This window comes from Prosopis cineraria, unplaced genomic scaffold (assembly GCF_029017545.1).
Source record: "Prosopis cineraria cultivar Desert tree isolate PC_DT_omini unplaced genomic scaffold, ASM2901754v1 PC6, whole genome shotgun sequence".
NCBI classification, from domain to species: Eukaryota; Viridiplantae; Streptophyta; class Magnoliopsida; order Fabales; family Fabaceae; genus Prosopis; species Prosopis cineraria.
In genome coordinates this window covers 38445843-38469485 of record NW_026555337.1, presented here as the reverse complement: position 1 = coordinate 38469485, position 23643 = coordinate 38445843, and the positions used below count along the sequence as shown (strand labels likewise).

At 28.1% G+C, this 23643-nt stretch overlaps 1 protein-coding gene across 1 annotated transcript; it reads left to right on the top strand.

Moving 5' to 3' along the window:
* The first annotated feature begins 11162 nt into the window (after nucleotides 1-11162).
* LOC129314686 (uncharacterized) lies at nucleotides 11163-16598 on the top strand. The gene is given in 4 exon segments (XM_054958190.1): nucleotides 11163-11715; nucleotides 11832-12252; nucleotides 12255-12521; nucleotides 15288-16598. Coding segments are annotated over 4 exon segments (2232 nt in total). The 5' UTR covers nucleotides 11163-11305; the 3' UTR covers nucleotides 16422-16598.
* The last annotated feature ends 7045 nt before the right edge of the window (nucleotides 16599-23643 follow it).

Sequence of the window (23643 nt, the reverse complement as noted above, 5' to 3'; positions counted from 1 at the left end):
TTAGACTTAATGAGAGCTTACAAAAGTACTTAAAGACTAAATTCTTACTAACTAGATCAATTTTTATTAGTTTCAAGTTAATTTCTTGACAGGTCTTGTCTGAGAAAGGTTGCAATCATAAGATAATGGGCCGGGTTTTGGGTTCTGAATGTGATGGGGTAGGCTTTTGTGTGGTATTAAAAGGGCTATTAAAGTTAGCCCATGATTTTGGTTTTGGGCCGTATTGGGCTTGGGCAAATCAAGTCCATTTTGAGACCATGAAGGGCCATCATCACTTTGTGCTTTCCGCAATAATAATTGTGTGTGTAAATTAATTAATTCGCTTATTTAATTATGTGATTGTATTTCTTAAGTTAATAATACTGCTCAAAGATGGAGACCTATAAACATTCTACAGACATCATCAATGTACTTAGGAAGGGGATGACACTGATACCTCTATGCACTGAACTTAACCAACTTTATCGTTATTAATAAATGATAGTTATATTTTAGTAATTGTTAAAAATATATGCGACTGTCTAATTTTGTCTTTTTTTTTTGTAATTGATAACTATAGTAAATTATTGTATAGGAGTTAAAATATAATAAATACAGATGGGTAAAATTAAAAAAAAATTACTTACTCTAACTTTGTCTTATCTTAAAACAAAAAAAATTCAAAAATTATCTTATATTAAAGATGGAGGGAGCAATTAAATGATAAGCATTGGGAGAATGTCAAAGAGGTCCTAATTCAACTTAGGTCTCAAGTATTAAACTCTAAATATTTATAAGTTTGATTCTCAATTTTGTAATTTTATTTTGATAAATTTGTAACTCATGTTTCAAAATTTAACAGAGAAAATAATTTATTTATTTTTCAACCATATTAAAATTTAAAAAATAAGTTACAAATTTATAATAATAAAATTATAAAATTAAGAATTGAACTTATAAATTTTTGAAGTCTAGCACCGAGGACTTATGTTGACTTAAAAGGACTTTTTTGTCATCCTCTCTATGCATTTCTCCTTTTTTTTTTAATCATCTATGTGATTCTCCCTGGTTTTACCAAATTATTTATGTCCTTTATTAGTTTGTTTCAATTTATTGTTATTTTTATTAGAGGTGAGCTTGAGTCTAGGGGTGTTCACAGGACGTGATCGAGGCACCACTATCCCATATCCTGTCCTGAAAAAACATTGAGACTAAATTTTTGTCTATGTCCTATCCCATCCTGTCTCGAAAATTGTCTCATCTTATTAGAAAGCGGGGCAGGATCGGGACAAGATCGGGATGTCCCGCTATCCCGATAAATTGGACAATATTGGAGAAAGATATAAATAATAACATTTATTAAAATTTTAAATCATATAATTTATTAAGTTTAAAATTAAAACAACACAAGTACATAAATCACAACAATTTAAAGTCAATTATTAAATTATATTAATCATAACTACACATTATAATAGCAATTATAAGTGATCTCTAAGCTATAAAAGCAGTAAAAATAGATCAATCAAGCACAATAAAATTATTATTTGTCTACTTTAGTTGAAACGCACTAAGCTAATTACTCTTCTGAAAATAAATTAAAAAATATGATATAAATGAGCGTTATTAAGTAGATAGGTATAAGAAAAAATTATATTAATATAATTAATATATTAAAAAAAGATATTATCCTATTTATTTTATGTCATTAAAATTATCAATATAAAAAATTTTAGTTTTAAATAAAATTACACGTATTGAAGTTATAATTAATAAAATAATATAAGTAAAATTATATTAATATATTTAATGTATATTTTTTAAATAAAAATATATATATATATATATATATATTCAGGACGAGACGTCACGATGGTAATCTCCTGTCTCATCCAATTCCAACCCCTTTCCTGTCCCATCTCGCAAGTCCTGTCTTGATTGTTTTCGAATCGAGACAAGATTCATTCAGATATAATTGGGACGATACCAGGCCAATGGACAGGTATAAGCTGAACACTCCTACTTGAGTCTATAATAAACAATGTTATTTATAATTAAGGTTAAAGTGTACTTCTGGTTCTCTAACTTTATATACAATTTTAATTTGATCCCTTAATTTTATAAATTATTTTTTAGTCTTTTATTCCTAACATCATTAGTTTTAAACGATTATTTTTTATCTCAAATTTTTATTTTTTAAAAAAAAACTTAATATGTCAATATTTAATAATTTTTTGACAATATTTAAAAGTTTAATATAAAATTTTTTTGTGACAAAACTAACGTTATTAGAGTTAAAAGATTGAAAGAATATTTTATAAAGTTAAGAAATTAAGATGAAATTATATAAATTAAAAAATAAAAGTATACTTTAATCTATAATTAATAAATAATACAGTTGTAGACACACACAGCTTACTTTTATGCAACACAGTTTATTTTCAACGTAGGTATTTTTTCATGATTTATTTTTTCGGAAACTAGTTTTTTAATTATTTTTCTTTCAACTCACGTGAAAATTGTGACAAATCAGCAGCATCTAATGCTATATATATATATAGATATATATATATATATATATTTATATATTTATCTTTTTTTTGTTTTGGATAAAAATGAATATATCCGCATTCAAGTTAGGTCAAATCCCGATTAAGGAAAAGTTCTTCCATGTGAGATTTGAAAAATTGAAATCACCAACAGAGTATGGAGATATCCTGAGTAGAACTGACTTTGATGATTATGCTCCTTAGGACAATGTGATTTGAATGTTTAGATTAAAATCTAACTGTCTAAATTTGAAATATTTATTATATATTTATTAAATAAAAATTTAAAAAAATGTGTAAAAATTAATAAATCTGTTCACCATCAATTTAATCTATATTTAATTTCACATTTTCAATTTAAAATTAAATTTTTTATCAATTAATTATGCACATTTAGTTTCTATTTAAAATTTTCAACTCATAATGTTTTGGAAGTGCCTGTCAAGAAGATTATTTTAATTTTTAATATTGTATTTATAAAAAAATTGTAAAAATTATAAAAATTTGGACTCTTCGTAATACACTATGAAAAATTCAATTCATAAAGTTATAAGACCTAATTCAAAGAAAAAACCCTTGAAACACAAAAATAATATTAATAAAAAGAAACCAAAAATACCAAAAATAAGTTCTCTTATTTTAAAATTTTTATGTCTTGTATGTGATAATTTATCAATGTAGATGGGTTTAACTTTAAATTATATTTTAAATATTTTTAAATTAAATTATCATATTTTAATGACTATTTGTTAATAAAAGCAAATTCTTACAATTTACTATTCGAATTTACATTCTTGTTACGAGTTTATTTAAACTCGTGAGTTTAACAACCTTAGTTGTATGAATGTTTTTAGCATGCATTTGGTGTCATACCCATGAAGAATTGAAACAGTGGTGAAGTCAAGATTCAGAGTTAAAGGCACAAAATAATTAATTTAAAAATTAATCAATTTTTAAAAATAATAATTACACTATAACTAGAATTGTAATAATATAAATAATTGATTATCATTTTTTTTAAAAAATTATATTAAATATGTTATATGATCTCTTATGTTAAAATATTACATATTTAATACACTTTTAAGTTTAAATATTTTTTATTTAATTCAGATGGTACAAAATATAAAAAATTGCAAAGTTGTAAATTTATTCCATCCTATTTATAATTTTTTTTAAAGTGATTCGATCAACCTCGTCACCAACTAGCTCGGCCAATGACTTGAATGCTTTACTTTGGTATTTTGATTTAATTTTTATCTATTGGTGCATTCATGTATGTAGAAGAAACACAGCACTATTCCTAAATGTTGATTGGAAAATGGTTTGATCCATTCATTTATTTTGATGAGTTTAAATTTTAAAAAATTAATAATAAATTTTTTTAATTATATAAATAATAATTTAATTCTTTAAAAATATCATAATATTAATGAACTCTTTATAAATTTTTTATCAATAATTTTTTAAAAAAATATTTTACTCTTATTAAAAATAATAAAATTTAATTATAATTTTTATTTAAAGAATCATAATTTTTATTTTATAAATTGTAAGAGTTAATATAAATTAAAAAAAATTAAGCAAATTCTTTTGAAAAAAAAATATGTGGGGTGGATAATCAAAACTTTTATAGATAATCACGGCAACATGGAAGTCAAACATGGCCCCTTTCACCACGTTTCGTTACGTACGTTCTGTGCCTTGACTTGACTACTGCTTTACTCAATGAACTCTATATATGCTCAATATTATTTCATTGCGTTTCACTTTCGTTAATTGCTATAAATTCACGTCAATTTTATGTTTTTATAAATTCTCACATTCTTTAATTTTTAACAACATATTTATTTCACTCCCATGAAAGCAGACACATTTAAAATGAACGAAATCAACATTGTCATTAAAAAAAAAAGGAACTTACCCATAAAAGTAATAGAAGTGAGAGGTGTTTGGGTATTAATTAATTTTTACCATAAAAGCTCGTTGAGTATGCAAAATGAAATGAAATATATAAAAAGGGAATGAAGTAAAAAATTATTTTAAAAATATATAAAAAATAACTTTGATTTATATACTTTGTTAAAGAAATCCGAAAAGATACGAAATTATTTTTATATAAAGAATACAAGGTAAAAAAACATTAAACTAATTAACTTTTTTTTCACCTTTCTCTACCAGCATACCGATGCATAACCTAAAATTAAAATATGTGGACAATATAACTTTAAAGTGGGCTAAGCAAAAGAGTTTGATTTAGACTGGATTAGGTCAAAACCTTTTTTGGGTGGAAACTTTACCACGAATAATATTAATCTCTTGTTAAGTTTGATAATATGGTTTACCGACTGATATGCTCTATATATAAGCTAAACAAAATAGATGATAATGTGATTAACTAAAAAATTATTATATTAAATTTCATATATTTATAAGTTAACACTATATTAACAAAAAAATCATGTTGTATATTGAGATATTAAATAACGGTAGATACTCTTAGCAATACTATGATATTTGTAAATTTGAATTCAATGACTATACTTAATACGTGTATTAATAATCTAAACTATTAAAATTTAAATCAATAATTTTGAATTCATACTCTACTTGAGAGTAATAAATGAGTGAGTTTATTTTAATTATTGATCTAGATTTTAATGACTTAAATTATACAAGTACTTAGTGTCTATATTAAATACAATCACTAAATTCAGATCTAATATCTATCATTTACATATATGATGAAAGAAAAAGGGACCCAAGATTATGCATATTTTTAATATTTATGATTCCCTCTTAACTTTCCTCCTGCGTTGATGTATGCTACTATTCATTTGAGCATTTGATTTCATGAAAATACTTTTCATATATATATGTGCACCAAATACAAATACATACAAGGGTACATTGACGTTGAATAATGTATATACATCCCCATAATAGCACATATATACTTGGTCAATTCAATACCAGTGATTTTAACGCTAGTCATGTATCTGTATTAAATATTAGTGTTATGACTTTATCGTTTGCTATTTCCATGGATATAGACACGCATGACTTGGATCATCTACCAAATGATTTGCGGAAGCTCTTGCAAGGCGCTTCCGGTGCAGGCTAGATTTGCTTGTGTAATAATAGACCCTAGATGACTTTTATTAATATGCAACATTTATGTAAACTTTACTCCTTATAGTTCTATTTATAAGGTAAAGAAAATAATTTATTTGATTTCATTTATAAATTATATCATTAAATTTTCATAATAATTTTTTTTATTTTTTATTGAATATTGAAGAGAGAAAATATGTTGTCAAAATATATACATTTAACAAGGCAAAGATAACAACTTATTAAATTTATGGATAAAATTCCTTGGTGTTAATAAAACATGTTAAAAATAATTTATAAATAAGATTACAAGACTATCTATTAACCTTGCATAATGTTTGGTTTAATTATCCCACCAAATTTTCAAATTTTTTTGAGGGAATAATGAGAGGGAAAATTTACAAAACCATTGTAGGGGACCAAATCTATTATTTCCCTTTGAACCAAATGCAGCGCTATACAATGTTTGATAGATAGAAAAGTGTTTTCTTAACAAAAATGATAAATGAACCTATCCAATGTTTTTTTATAGATCCCTATTTCTTTTTTTAGAAAATATTTTTTTCTCATACCATACGTATACATAATGTACGTAAACCATGTTTCTTCATTATTGAAGATCATAAAAGCCATATTAACTATGCTAGTTTTTTTGCCAACTATTAAATCTACTATGATGCTTTGAATATAGAATATATATTAAACACATCATAGATTTTACAAATGCTTTTTCATTTTTTTGAAAGATTAATTATATTATCTATCAATAAAAAAGACTAATTTCTCCAAACACCACAAAGAATATATATATATATATATATATATATAGTTTTAATTGTAGCGGTTTTAACCATTACCATCGACATTAGTAACAATTCTGGGAACTGCTACAATTGTTACCATAGCAAGCATTATATTAACGGCTTTACAGACAGCTGCCGCCGAAGTCAAAACATTATAAACATTGTAACGGCTTACAAAATCACTATTACAAAATTATATTGTTATCAACGAGGACTTGAAATTTTGAAAATAAATTTGTTTTTTTTATGGAGTCTCTTAGTGGTTTTGTAATTGTTACCATATTCAAAAATTTGAATTTTTGGTGGGATCCTTGGTAACAGTTTGAAACTGCTACCTGATCTTGAAATTTGAATTTTGGGCAGGATAATCGATCTTAAAAAAACACTCTTTTGTTCTTTCTTATTTGCTTTATATATAAAAGTATATGAATTTTCAAGGAAAAGAAGAAGAAGAAGTGTATTCAATCATTTATTTGCTGAAGTTAAAAGATGCATTGGATATTTATAGTTTATTATATAAAACTAGTTGGTGTTTTTTTTTTTGGGTAAAAAAAGTAATATTTTATTGACATTTAACTTTGGAATAATGACCAATTCATCTATCCAGACTTTGTTGTGTTTGTTTGAAGAAAATCACTCAACCAATTGTTATAACAAAAATCACTTAATTAAAAGAGTAAAAAGTGGCAAACAAAAAACGAGTTAGGGCTAGAAATATAGGTGAAATTTATTGAATTGTTTGTTTGAAAATGTTTTAGGTGAGTTTTGAAAAATCAGTTAAACCAAGATAAAATAATTTTAAGTGATTTTAAATTTGGATGCTTTTGATATATTTATTTAATATAATTGCATATCTCAATAGTCAAATTTGAAATAACAAGATAAATTGACTTGATTATTTCCACTAGTTAAACCAATCATCCATTTGTCTTTGTTTTTTTTTTTACTTTTTATCATACCATATATTTCTTCCCATTCACACACACACACACACACACACACACACACACATATATATAAAACAATTAATAATTTTTCCTACCTATTTCCATTCCATTTATTTATTTTCATTCTACTTTCTATTTTTTCTATCATACCAACCATCTTGTTAATATCTCGAATAAATGCATTCTACTTTTTTAGACGTGGCATCTAAAATTATTGCATCAAATACCCTCTTCTTGTTCTCTTCTTTTTGTAATAACTTTTTTCCACTCAGGGAACCCTTTTCAAATGTCACAAAAACTTGAATTTAAAGCAATAAAAAATTAATAGTAAGTATTATATCTTGATATTTGATAATAAACCCCTTCAAATGAGCAAGAGTGATGAATCCAATTCAAGGTTGAGCCATATTGGGCCTTAATTGGGCTATTTCATGTGATCTAATGGCGAAAAAAAAGTCTTATTGCAAGAACACGGACAAAATGATTCACACTTTTAGATACTATTTATGTCAAATATAAAATTTATACCAAGTAATATTATTTATAGCTTAAAAATAACGAGATTTACTTTTCAAAACCCATGCGCGGTGAACTCAAACGATCCCCTTCAATGTACAGATGATTTGAAACTCTTCTTGGATTTTGGTCAAAAAAACCTGTCCTTGGATGACATTATAAAAAAGAGAATAACGACAAAAAAAACTCATAATTCAATGTGGATAATATGTGTGTGTGTGTGTGTGTGTGTGTGATTATAAATAAATTAAATTTAGGTTAATGTCCCTTAAAAAGCTTGAGCCTGCGAGCCTCACACACCCTGTGACACGTTCAGAATTAATATGCTTATTATTTGTACCTAATCAATAAAATAGAATACAAATTTGATTAAAAAGACTTTTGCGTTATTATATATACAATTAAATAATTTAAAAATCATAAATAAAATATTGATATTAATATGAATAATATATAAAAATATATTCAAACAATCTCTTACTCCTTCGTTCAATCTTATAAGACAATTTTTTTTCAACATATTATATTAAAAAATATAAAATATTTTGGGTCTTTTGAAATGCAGTTAATAATTTTTTAAAAAATATCCTTAACTAGAAATATAATTAACAATTTTTTAATTAAGACATTTTATTAAACAAGGGTAAACATTAAAAAAATATAATTTTAAAAATAATTTACTAATTTATTAAAAATGTAATTTAATTAAAAGTATATTATAATATTTAAGATTTCATTGTCTGTGTCCCTATCCCCCATCTATTCTAACTTAAACATCATTTATTGAATGGTAATAAAATACCATTTACTAAAAATTACTCTCTCCGTTTGAAAATATAAGATATTTTTTGAGGAGTTAAATGTTAAAATATATGAGGTATTTTGAATTTTTTGAAGTATAATTATTGCTTTTTTTCAAAAGTAATTTTACTGATAATGATTTTATATTTATTATAGAGTATTTAATAGGAGTAAATATAAAAAGATAAAATTAGTTTGAAAGTAAGTAACTATTTTATTAAGAATAAAATTCAATTAAAAATAACTTATATTTTTAAACAGATGGAGTTGCAATTAACAAAATTTCTAATGTTTATGCTCCTAGGCTCCACTTTTTTTTTTTTTGAAAATCGATCAAATGAATATATTAGCCAAAAAAACGTAAAAAATAGTTCTACAGCTCAAAAGAAAACATAAAACGATAATTATAGATGAAAAGATCAACAAGCCATTGCAACTGTTGCCTCTTGAGTCTTGATCAAACTAGGCTCCATTTGGACGCAGAAGGGCGGAGACTAAAAGACATTGCTTTTCAACACATGAAAATCAAAATATTTCATGTTTATATTATTATCATTTAATTATAACTATTTTTTATAATTAATAATCCACCTATATCCATACTCTCTCTCACACACGCAAATACATATTTTATCTGGTACTATTTATTTTCGTCAAAAACAAATCTATGCTATTTATAAATTGCTTTTACCTTGCATTATTATAATTAAAAAATATTAAAATTCACTAACTCTCCAAAAAAATTTAATAAATTATTGACTTTATATTCCCATTAAATACGCACATTTTAATAGTGTACTTTCTCCTATCAATCTTTTATATAAGTAAAAGTCAATAACATATTCCCTTATCCTAATTTACAAGATACATAGCTAAAAAAAATATAAAATACTTTTACATATAATTACGTATACCAATAAAATCAATGAACATATTTTGCAACCTTGTTTTTTAAAATGAAAGTAAAAATTTCAAAAAAATACATATTTTATCTGGTACTATTTATTTTCGTCAAAAACAAATCTATGCTATTTATAAATTGCTTTTACCTTGCATTATTATAATTAAAAAAATATTAAAATTCACTAACTCTCCAAAAAAATGTAATAAATTATTGACTTTATATTCCCATTAAATACGCACATTTTAATAGTGTACTTTCTCCTATCAATCTTTTATATAAGTAAAAGTCAATAACATATTCCCTTATCCTAATTTACAAGATACATAGCTAAAAAAAAAATTTTAAATATAATTACGTATACCAATAAAATCAATGAACATATTTTGCAACTTGTTTTTTAAAATGAAAGTAAAAATTTCAAAAAAATATCTATTCATTTAATACTTTATTTATAAAAAAATATTAATAAAAAAGAATGTAATTAAAAGAATAATATTAAAAAATTATCACTAATAAAATCTTAATTAATATTAAAATATTTTATATTTTAGGAGGTTAAATCCCACCTCAAAGTATTTCGTAGTCGAGGGAGGGGTGGGGAGAGAGGGTAGGTATTAATTCAAAAAATCAAAATAAAAAATTTCTTACTTCAGTATCATTCTAATAATTTTTTGAGCACGCATGGTGTGAGAATTTAAAATTTGAATAAGCTGTATTTAAATTTTTTTATAATGTTTATTCCACAATGGAATATATATTCATTTTATTTATATTTTACTTTCAGAAAATAACAATATCCAGATATAATATTCCAGAATTAAATTAATTTTAATAATATTGTGCAAATTTTCTAGGGGGAGAATTTTTATAATAATCCCACTAATAAATTGTAAGAGTGGAAATGGTGAACCAACAATTTATTTTAGATCATAAAAATGTGATCGGAACTTTATTTTTAGGTAACAATTAATTTGAAAAAATGGTAATAATGTTTCCTTTCAATCCTTTTTAGTTAAAACATTGAACATCTGATGCTCGGGTGTATGTTTGTACAATAATTATTTAATCATAACCATTATTATTTATTTATTTAAAACCATAAGCAACACTAATATATATATAAAACCTTTTACTTAAATGCTCTTAATTATTTTGCTTACTTTCTCGTTATTTCATTTTCTTTTATATAGAGTATTAAATGAGATTTTAGATCAAATTTATAAACTCCTAACATTTAGTGCCATTAAACAATAAGGTCATTGGTATTTCTTTTAATTTAAATTATGTATAATGTACAACATGAAAAGGTGATTTAGATTTCCTCCCTTACGTAAGCCCATATATTAATAAAAATTATAAAAATATAGGCAATCATATTATTCAAAAATTCATGACATCGTGTTTGGCCAAAAAAAAAATGCATGATATCGCGTGATTATTTCAAGTTTTGTGTAAATATATAAAATTCGTCTAGTGTGTGTGTATATAAATATAAATATAAATATAAATATACAAACCCACGTACACACACTTCCCCACACACCTCTTTTCATATATTTTTTCAGATTTTGAAAAAGAAATAAAAATTTTGAAGCGGAGATTAGTTTTTGGTCAGAAGAATTTGAAGAGGGATTGAGGGTCGAAAAAAATGAGGCAAGGGCAACAAAGTAGCAGTTATTCTTAAACCTTCTCATGGAAAAGCAACGAAACCAAAATCACCACCACCACCACCGTAATCCCGACAACAAGAACCACCACCACCGCCACCATCACCACCGTCAAACTTGGGGCACGTGGGAGGACCTTCTCCTCGCCTCCGCTGTCAAACGCCATGGCTTCAACGACTGGGACACCGTCGCCATGGAGATCCAGAACCGCACCAACCTCCCCCACCTCCTCACCACCGCCCGTAACTGCGAGGAGAAATTCCTCGATCTTGAACGCCGATTCACCGCCCAATGCAACGACGCCGTTCGGGACCTTCCGGAGAACGGCGCTATCACCGGCGACGTCGTCGATCATGTCCCCTGGCTCGACGAATTGCGTAAGCTACGGGTGGCCGAGCTCCGGCGAGAGGTTCAACGTCACGACGTCTCCATTCTGTATCTCTCTCCCCGTTCATTTCCGGATTTTTTGATATTCCTTTTATTTACTATTTTTCGTTTTAGATCTATTTTTTTTCTTTTCCTTATTGTTATTTCTTTTATTTGGAGAAAAGGTCGTTGCAGCACAAGGTGAAGAGATTGGAGGAGGAGAGAGAAAAGAGCGTGAAAGAGAATGACGCAGAACGGGATGAGAAACCAGATCTGGAAGACTCCGGGAAACCGGAAAACGACGAAAAGAACGGAGGAGGGGGAGGAGGAGGAGGAGAACCTGAACCGGCGAATTCTGAACCGGGGAGGCGGCTCGATGACGATGGAAATGATAATAGTAACGATAATAATAATAACATTAACAGCAGTAGTAATAAGCTTCCAACGGGGACGACTCCGACAGGGAGAACCAATCAGTTAACGAGTCTAATTCGACCGGTTCAAGATCCGCGGGAGAGAAAACCGGGGAGGAGGATGCAAAGCCAGAACCGCCTCCGGTCCAGCCCGGTCCGAAACAACCGGATCCTAGCGAGATGGATAAAAGAGTCGAGGACTCGTCCGAGTTGAGAGACTCGGCGGCCCACTCGGAAGGGGAAGGGACGAGGGAGAGCGGCGAGGTGCAGAGCTCGGCGAGCTTGACGAGGAAGAGGAAGGCGAGGAAGAGGAAGAAGGTCTCCGGAAGCGGAGGAAACGGCGAGGAAGAGGCGCCGGAGAACGACGAGTTGGCGGCGAAATCACAACCGTTGATTGGCCTATTGGAGATCATCAAAGGACATGAAAACAGCTCGTTGTTCGAGCGCCGTCTTGAAAGCCAGGTACTCCCCATCGAAAATTCCCTTCCTTTTTTCTTTTGCGTGTGGACAAAACCGGCATTTCACACCTTTCAAAATTTCTCAATTTGTTTTTCTTTTTCCCGTTTGAATTATATGTTTTCTTCCAACGCCCAAGATAACGTGCATGCAAATTGCAAAGCCTCAAAACTGCAACATTAAAAACAATTTCAAATTTTCAATTTGCTATTTTTTGTCAGAAAAAACAAGCCACAAATTTCTTTTTGTTAGGATATTAAGATATAAAAGAATGTGGTATGAGCAAAAAAGAAAACGTCTGTATACTTAAGCTTTTTAATATAAAGGGCACCGTGGAGAACAAGTAGTAGGTGCTTACGTTCATAAATCATGAATTGAACCAAATAGGGACCACTTTTGAAATGTATTGGTTCGTGAGCACATCAATTAAAAAAAAAAAAAGCTCCATAAATGACTGAAGAAAATTACCAAAAGCACGTAAGTGGTATAAGCTTTCGCTTCTTAAATAAGTAGTTCAGGATTCAATTTTTATAACCTTACAAAAATAGCCTTCAGTATTTTGAACGAGATACTATTAAATATATATATATATATATATATATAATTAGAGTGATTTATTTTGAATAAAAAAATGATAAGTGATGCTTTCTTACTTCTGAGAATTGGATAAGAGGTAGTTGGGTATGATTAAAACTCTTGTCTTTGTCCGTCCTTTATATTGAAGGTCAGATATTCATCGTTCATCATCCTAAAAGGTTAATGTATATATATATATATATGCATCTCATATCATATGTGTGTATATATATATAGATAAATTTCGTATAAAATTATTTTAGATTCTTGTATTCCAAATTTGTCTTAACATGTCAAGTTTTATCTTGACAGGATTTTTTCTCATATAAATTTATTCCCCAGTTTTCCGAGCAATCTTTTTTAGGTGAATGCTACACGCTTTATATTTTTATTTGATTTTATTTTTTCCTTGATTTAGGGAAAATTAGAAATATAGTGTAAAAAATTAAAATATAATGTTTTTAGTGAGCACGTGCTATTATCTTGCCATGAAATCAGTTCCTCAGGGCCCATTAGTTAGTTCTCGTTTTGGGCTATGTGGATCTGCCAATAATATTGGACCCAGAAAAGGAATAAGCCTATATAATAATTGAATAATATGAACAATTTTCTTTTGACAAGAAAAATAATAATAAAAATATTTGACTGGTTGACGTAGGTTTAGTACGTGACTGAAATAAGAATATTAAAATTTATCCCGAAAACATTTATTATATTTTCATAAAAAGACCTTGTATCGTCCACATTTATTGTATCTTTAAATGAAAGTAAAAATGTTTTTTGGCAAATACAAACCCTTTTTTTTTGGGGTGGGGACATTTTAGTCATGAGAATGAGATTGACTTTTTTTTTAATCGCTAATAAACTTTCTGAGATGTTTACTTTATTTTAATGTTTTTGTTAGATTTATTATCGATGATTCTTTGTTTTTTGACAATTAAATAAGGAACAAATATGTTGCCTGTGGTATGGTACTTTAGATAAATGATTTGTTTTTTTTTTAATGCCCTTTTCTTGCGCCATCTGGGATGACATGGTTGGATCCTGATCATCCAACCGTGTCTTGTTTCATATATTCTCTCTACTATTTTATTAATATACTTTTACTGAATTTTTTTTTTCATTTTTATATAATGGATCATCAATATGCTCCTTAAAATCATAAAAATTGTCGCCTTGACCTGTGGTTACTTTTTCAAAATATTCGTGGCTTTTAAGTGTTAATGAAAAGTTAATTTTTTTTTCTTACTATTTTACCCTTTATTAGTTTAGTATACTATAATAAATAACAAGTTTAAAATATAAACATTTTTTCCGCTAATCTTAGTCTAAAATATAAGTAATATAGTAATTGTAGAAATTTATTTTTCCATTTTACACATTGTGTTTAAGTTAATGATACTGTAGTTCAGTAAATAACATTAAATGTTCCCATCATCAGAGTTATTTAATATTTTGTATTTAAAAACTTGAAGACAGTTTTATAAATTTAAAATAGAATGCATGAAAACTATATAAAGATACATAAATAATACCGATGGTTCCTTGCATTTGCATATGTATAAGGCAGCTTTATTTTATTATGATTAATTATCATAATGAACTTCATTAAAAATTTCAAGATTAAAAAACTGGCGGTCAGCCACTATGAATTTGAGGTTGAGGAGCTTTTGGTTAGTCGTTCATGGGATGCTAGTCACGTTACTGCTGGCTTGTTTTAATAATAAAAGAAAAACGAAAAAAGCTGTGGAATTAGCAGTGGGCCCCATGTTTCTTTTGTCATCTTTTTTTTTTTTTGGGCCACTGTTTCTTTTGTCATCTCATCTTATTGCTGGCTCCTTCTTTCTTTTTAAAACCACAAACTTGAGATTTTACTAAAATCCTTATTGTATATATGCAGTCGAAAAATTATCTATAAATTATAAAAGCTATAATATTTTTTTTGAATTTGATAATAAATGTATTATATATGAGGCTTACCTAATTTATTAATTATATATGTATATTTATATTTTGATAAAATATAATATATTTAACTTGAGACATATGTAGTATTTATAATATGATATATATTATATAAAATATGATGATTGTTTAGAATTTAGAATTCACATGTATATTTCAGTTTGCTATATTTCAAAATTTTTTAAAAATATTTCAATGTACTTAATTATTTTGGTGTGTTGTTTGGTGAAGGACGAATGGGAAAAATACAACAGCACGGTACGTGAGCACGTGGACTTGGAAATCATACAAACGCGACTTCGAAATGGCTATTACTCTTCCCACACCAAAGCCTTCTTCCGTGACCTCTTCCTTCTCTTCACTAACTACATCGCCTTCTTCCCCGCTCACTCCGTCCACTCACGCGCCGCCGCCCAGCTCTGCACTCTCGTCTCCGACGAGATCAAGAACTTCATCCAACCCCACATTATTAACAGCCCTCCTAATAATTCACTCCCACCTCCGCCACCGTCATCACCGTCACTCAAGCCTGATTCTTCTTTGCTTTCCAAGCACAAAGCTTCCGCTCCCATATTGGTTTGCCGGAAACGCACTTCCATGTCCAACAAACCTTCCTCTGCTTCCACCTTTGCCCATAAGGGTAATGACCGGTTAAGCAGCGAGAAGAGGCCACCGCCACCGCCACCACCCCAGAAGAGACCACCGTCAGTTTCTGATGATTCCGATGATGAACTTCCTTCTCCTCCCCCTTCTGCTCCTCCTTCTCTGCCACCTCGGTCGAAAGAGAAGCCGGTGACTGGAGCAAGAAGCATGAGAAGAAGCAGCAAAAACCTCGGCGGCGGCGGCGCCATCCAGAACAAGAAGCTTCAGTCCAGCCAAGCAAGCCCTCCCAAATCAGATAACAAAAGCAAAGCGTCTTCAGCAGCAGATCAAGAACAAGCAGCATCAGCGTCGGACAAGAAGAGGAGCGCTGCAGCAGATTTCTTGAAAAGAATAAAGAAAAACAGTGCCGGCGAGGCGATGAGGGGCGGCGGAAACAGCCGAGGAGGAGGCGGCGGCGGGAGAGATCAGAAGAAGGCGACGGGTGGTGGTGGTGGTGGTGGGAAGAGTGAACAGAAAGGGAGAGAGAAGACACAGAGGCATGTTGGTGGATCGGGGGAGAAGAAGAGCAGTGAGAATAATAATAATAACAACAATACAGAGAATAGCAACCAGTCAAGGAGAAGTGTAGGGAGGCCACCAAAGAAGGTAGCAGGAGAGAGCAGTAATAATAATAACAGTGCTTCAGTTTCTGCAAAACGTGGAAGGGAACGAAGTGGTAATGGTGGGAGAGAAAAGAGGCCAAAGAAACGAACTAGGAAGTGATAGGATTAATGTAATGTCGTGTAGATCGAGGTTAGCTTTATGGTTGGTTTTGGAGAACTGTATATCTTTGTCACTCTCGACCTTATTTATTTGTTAGCACAAGCAGCTGTAGGTCTCAATCCCATCCCTTTGTATTGGGAAAAAAATATGAATACATCCTTTTTTTTTCTTTTTTGCAAAAAAAAAAAATAGTGTTTTGGCAAGGGATAAAAAGAATTAATGAGTGTATATAAAGAAAATACACACACGCGTATCTGTGTATGGAGAACCGAATGAAAATACTCGTTGGATCGATAATGGTTACATGTTTGTAGGTTCGAAGATGCGATGATATTAAAGTGCATGCCAAAGAAAATATACAACCGGTCATATTTTTTTTAAAAATTTTTTTAAACATTTTAATTAATGTGCAAGTGCATACCATAATACAGGGCATTAGAAGGTGGTAATTATTTCATTGATTTAAAAAAAGTGAGGAGAAATCTTGATTTCTTAAAAAATTTGACATCTTTTAAATGACAGTACTCTTATTGGATATCTTTTATAATATGCCTTAATAATAATAATTAAAATTTTAATACATTATTTTTTTAAAAAAAGAGTGATACATAAAGTAAGGGTGTAATTGAAAAAATAATTATAAAAACTATCTAATATGTTATATTTTAGACTAAGTAAGATTTCTAGAAAAAGTCTTATATTATGGCCAGAAGGAGTACTTAATTAAAAAAAATGAGCAAATAAGCAAGATATATTTAGACACGCATGTTCCAAAACTATAAATTATAAAATAAGTATATATATATATTGTAAACTATGGATATTAAGGAATATTGTTTCCAAATATATATTAATTTTTTAATTTAAGTATTCAATTTAATAATCAATTCTTTTTTATTTAAACACATACTGTTATTTAAAGAGATAATAAAATTTTTAGTTCTTAAATTTTGATTATCAATTTGGTCCTGAAATTAAATTTGGGAGATAAAATTTATAATTGAGACGAAGTTAAAGGATTAAAAGTTATAATATTTTTATTTTAAATATATTAATTTATTCATTATCGATTTAATTATAGATTTGCCATATATTTTAAACTATTGAACTATAAACCATGAACTCCCACATCAACTTGGATAGCTAGTCAAGTGTTTTAACATTGATGGGTGTGTATGGTTAATTTTCTTTGGGGTAACAATGTCAGTCTTGAATAGGTTTGCAAACACTATTTTTGGAGTATTTTGGGTTCTATATTCTCAAAGAGAAGCTAGCTAGCTAAAGCCTGTGCCCACTGAATATTGATTCCTTGTTTGAATTTTGTATTTAGTTTGTTTGTTTCCTTAAAATGATAGATTTCTATGGACATGACAGTTTATTTATTTATTTATCAAGAATCAATTATGTTTACAAGGCTTAATTTAAATCTGACGTTGAAAGAAGCTCGCGTTACCATTTACTATTAAGTAATAACCAGCCGTTGGCTGTAGACAAGCCGTTCAATCAATGTATTAAATATTCAATTCCTTTCATATTGAATTCATCTTTGACTAAAACAAATGCTTGAAATATCAAAATATATAATATAATTAGGCTAATGATTATTTTTACACATAAAAATATTATTCAATACCCTAGTATTTATAAGATTTTGACATATATTTTAGGTGTTAAAAGTGTATAATTTTATTGCGATCAGAATATCGCATATATACTATAGATTCAGATATAAATTGGCAAAAAAAAAAATCAAAACAAAAACAAATATGGGACAGGTAGAGACATGCCGCAACGTTGCCATCTGTATTGGTCGCCCAATCAAGGGATTCTATCTTCTATTCCATCGCATCAAAATTATATTTTGTGGTTAATTCTCCCTAAAAATAATTTATTTATAAGAGCGTGTGTGTGCATTGCGAAAGCGACATCAATTTCTTGCCCAACCATTCCTAACAAATAACGCCAAATTATGGTCAAAATGAGCCTGACAAATTATAAAAAAAAAACAAAAAACAAAAAACAAAAAATCTTCATGCCTTGATTGCCTTGTCCCACTGTTATGTTGGATCGAAGAGATAATTACTGATTAACTCAAATGTGGATAGAAACAAGGATTAACAGTCGCTTTTTCCTTTGAAATTTACTTTTAGGATTTGTGCAAGTATCCTAAATTCAACACTTGGTCATTTTTACACGTGAATGTGTAAAATTTGTTGCCTTATTACTCGACATTAACGTGCCTAACGTTCGTCTGCTAGTTAGTGGGTCTCATTATTTTTTATATTTTAATGCATTAAAAGTCATTTTTGCTCCCAAAATTTTCCCGTAAGATCTACAAATATATTAAACTTAATTTTGAATCGTTTGTGTTCTTAAATGTTTTAAATTATATTTTTATAATAAAATATTATACATGGGTCTCAATCTTCTTATTTCTCTCCCCTCTTTCCTGGCCCACGTTTTGTCTTGTCCATTCCTCCAATATTCTTCTCCTATAAGCTTTGAAATAAATTAAAAAAATTATAATTTTACTAATTTTGGCTCTAAATTTTTTTACACTTAGCTCAAATTTTTGGCTCTATTGCAAAACAAAGCGTGGAAAAGAAGACTAGAGAAATGAAAAAGAAAGAGAATTGGGGGTGGGGGAGAGAACATGGGAGAGGAGAGAGTGGAGAGAGGAAGAAGAAGACAATTGCAGCCCACGCATAATACAAATATAATATAAAATGTCCAAATATAAAAGTGATTTAAAATTAAGTTTAGGATGCCAATAGCTTTTTATTGAAAAGTTTAAGTGTAAAAATGACATTTAATTCTTGTAAAAAATATAAAATGTGCAAATGGTGAGACCTAGATGACGATCATTAAATGCTTTAATGTCATGGTGATGAAGCAACATATTTCACAAGTTTAGAGACAAAAATAATTCAATATCAAGTTCAAGATACTCACAAATTTTAAAGATAAAGGTGACTCTTAACCCTAAAAATAATGATAATGTTTTCTCATAGAAAGAGTATGAATAATACTAATAAAGTCAATAAATACAGTTTAAAATCTTAATTGTTTTATAAACTTTCAAACTATCATTTATCTAATAAGAAAAAGAGAGAAAATATATATTTAAAGAGTAAAATAACAAGGGGTAATACAGGGCTAACCATCATTAATAAAGTGTTTTTTTTTCCAAAACATCTTTTGTTTTAGAATATACCAAATCACTAACATTGATGAATACATATGTATTCTCTAGAAGATTTATTAAGCACCTAAGTTTTCTTCATAAAATTTCATTTGATTTCAATATGGGAAATTTTAACATTTATGCCAAAGAATAGTTTTTTATTTATTGAGAAAATGACAGAAAAATCTTTCTAAAATATACAACAATGATATTTATAAAATGTCATAATTCTCTTTAAGTCTAAACCACTTGACATTAATAATTTTTCATAAAATGATAAAAATACCTCCAGTTTAAAATAAAAGAGAGTAAATATTAGTTATGCAAAAGGGGTGTCTTAAATTAGGACTTAAATCATCATACTAATCATGGTTAATTAAAAACTAACCCAAAACTGATATCCTATAGAGATTAACCTAAACAAGTTATTAACATGTATTTTCACAAACTATTTAAAACAATAGGGATCTCAAGTTTTTAAAATATTTCAACATCTCACACTATTCAATTAAATTTGTGCAGAAGCATGAGATTGATTGAGTATTAAAAAAAACATTTCAAGATGGGAGAAAAACTTTCCTCCTTATTTTCTCTTTGTGCCCTACTCCACATAGAATATATATTCACTAACATGACACTTGGCCACTCAAACCCTTCCATAACTGACAACAAGAAGCCAAGGTCTTAATCACATTTATCACAAGAATTATCACCTAGTCATCATACTTAGATATCATATATTCATCATTAGCTCATCATATATGTGAATTTTTCTTTTTATTCGTATATAGTTAATATCAACCACTCACCCTTGGATATGAAAAAACAAGGAGAGATCATAACAACATTTAAGTTCTCAAATCAAGTAGATAATAACTATTTTCACTTACATAAGTATTAGCCCACTAATATAAACATAAACATTAAACCACATTCTTAAGGGCCTAAAATACATGTCCACCTAACACAAAACCCATAATGCAAGTGGATCAAGAATATATGGTCATAGTTGGCAATATTATAAACTAAATGCACGAATCAAAATAAAAGGAGAAAGACCTACAGAAGTGATTATTATCACTTGGCCTAATGCTCATTTCCTCTGTTTTTCCCAGACAAGCTGACTTTTGTAATATGTTAAAAGAGAGGAATGCGTACAATCACTCAGTAATCAAGGTGCATCTAAATTATATAAATGCATTGTAATTAATCATGAATGCAAGTGACTAATAAATTTATCAAGATAACCATGTAAACAATCATGTCAATATTATGTTAATCACATTAACATTTAACTCGTGTGAATAATTTCAAGAATAAAGTCAAGTATAAAATTGGCACAATTGCCCACAAGTACTAAATATTTGTACAAAATTAGCGCAAGTGGCCACATATATATTGTTCACATATTTATAATATATTCTCATTTTCATAATTACAAGCATAATCTCAAATATAGCTATCGATAACTTGAATGGCATAATAATAATAAAATACATGATCAATATCTTTCTTATATCCTTCCTTATTTTCTTTGACATGAAATTCGTGGGCCAACAACTGAAAGGAATTGTCCATATGCTGAGACTTTTTAAGACCTTAATCATATTGTGAGGGGTTATTGGGTTAGGGTTACCTTACTCATTTATAAACATAATTTCCCCTAAATCATATATTATGGGATGTCATACTCAAGACTAGCTCTACCTAAAAATCTAGGTAGGCTAGTAGGGTTAAGTCTCTTAATAGGAATAATGTTGTAGTACCCTACAAAGTAAGTAGCGATTATAACCCTTAAAATTATGGGTTAATAGTCAAGTATCATATAAATTTTGCACAACCCCTAACTCCTTCACTAAAGTGAACTCCTACCATATGATCATGCTCATGAGAAAATGCATTTCAATAGCTCCTATATGTAATTCACAATTAACCCACATGATCTCAATTTTCATGCTCAACAAGCATCAATAATTATCATTCCCAATCATGCCTCATGCATCAATCTTCATGTTATCACATAAATCACATTAGCATTATATAAAAACTCAACATGCTCACACAATTCATCACCATGTACAATCCACAATTTATAATCAATAGTATATATATCATCATCAACCCTCAATCTCACTACTCAAATCATGTCACTTTATTTCATGAAAGTATAAATTAATATTAACAATCTACATTATAAGCAAGCTTTCTTATTCATTTTTTTTCTCCATATACAGCCATCATACTCAAATTCTTAAATGTGCCACAATGAACTTTGTCACAAATCATAGGATATTAATAAGACCACATATGTATTACAAATAACAATTTCAAATTTTGGTTATATATATATATATATTTGTTTAACAAATATAAACAATTAATTAACACACAAATGTATAAAATAAATTTTTTTCTGTTATCTCGACTTTTGAAAGGTCAAATGTTACCCCTTATGTTATAACACTTTTAAAGCTTTTCAAAATTTGATTGGTGCCAAATAACAATTGTTTTACATTTAATCATATCACAATGTGTTAATAATATTATTAACACAAATTTTCACTCATATTCCACTACTTAGGTAATTATTTTATTTTATTTTTAAAACCTTAATCTTAGCCTCTTGAATTTTAAAATTTAATTTTATATATTTGAATCTATCAATTTGATTCAATAGCTTTCTTCACAATAGTTTTATTAAAGTTTGGTTAAAATCATCCTTCAAACAATTTTGTAATACCAAAATTTTTTTTATTTCAAAAATTCACACATAAAAATATTCACAAATTTAGTTTCAAGCATAGAATCATTATTTTATAGTCTTAATAATATATTTTTTATTCTGAATAATCATTTAAACATCAACAAATCAATTTATATTTTTAAATTTAATTAAAAATTTATCCATAAAGGTCTAGTTTAACTCAAAAGCCTCAAATTTAAATTTTATTAACAAATAATATTTTAAAATATTTATTATACTACCAACAACATCAATAATCATTTTTATTCATAAAAAAATCATTCCTTTTTCAAGCTTTAAATTTTTTATAATCTTAAAATTAGAAATTAAAGATCATAGATAGCTAAAAAAATATTTAAATACTTATATAATTTTAAAATGCTTGAAATCTCACCCATAATATCTTAATATGAAGCCATCTCTTCCACTTAGCTCTTTTCTCGCCGATAAACTCTCGCTCCGGAAGGGAAAAAGAAAACAAAGCTGATGTGTTGGAATTGGCAATTTAATTGCCACATTGTTGGGCCCCACATCCCCTTTCTCTCACCCTTTCTTTCTTTCTTTCTTTTCTTTTTTTTTTTTTTACTTTTTTAATGGTACGACACGCGCAGATTTGCAATCCCGTTTCCCTCCTTATTTTCTCTCTCTCTCTTTTTAATAATAATATTTACACACTAACACACACGGGGTAAACCGTTCCGCTTTTATATATATATATATATATATATATATCTTTTTTTCTTTTCTTTTAATAATAATAATAAATATTATTATTTCTATTTTTTAAAAAAATCATAACTTAAGATTTTATCTAAATTAAATTTAAATAATAATTCTCTAACTAAAATTATTTATCTCTAAATATTTTTTTAAAATTACTCATTTATTTTTGATTAGCTAATTAATCTTGAATTAAATTTTGAGATGTTACAAGTTATTATTTTAATTTTAACAATGACTAATTTTTCTTTTGGTAATAACTATAAAGGAGTAAGGAATTACGACTTCTCATGTGCACATTTTTAATTAATTGTAATTCAAGTGTGCAAATACCCGTGATTACTTTGGTTGAAGTAATAATTATTTTTCTTTCGGTAATGACTAGAATGTAATACAAGAAAGTTATAATTATTTGTTCTATTTTAGTCATTATTAAAAAAAAATAATCATTATTCAAACTAAAATAGTTACTGCTTATATTTGTTCTTTCATTTTAAACTAAGGGTATTTTAATTATTTTATAAAAAATATTAATGTTAAAAATTTTTTTAAGAATTTGAGAAGTATTATGACAT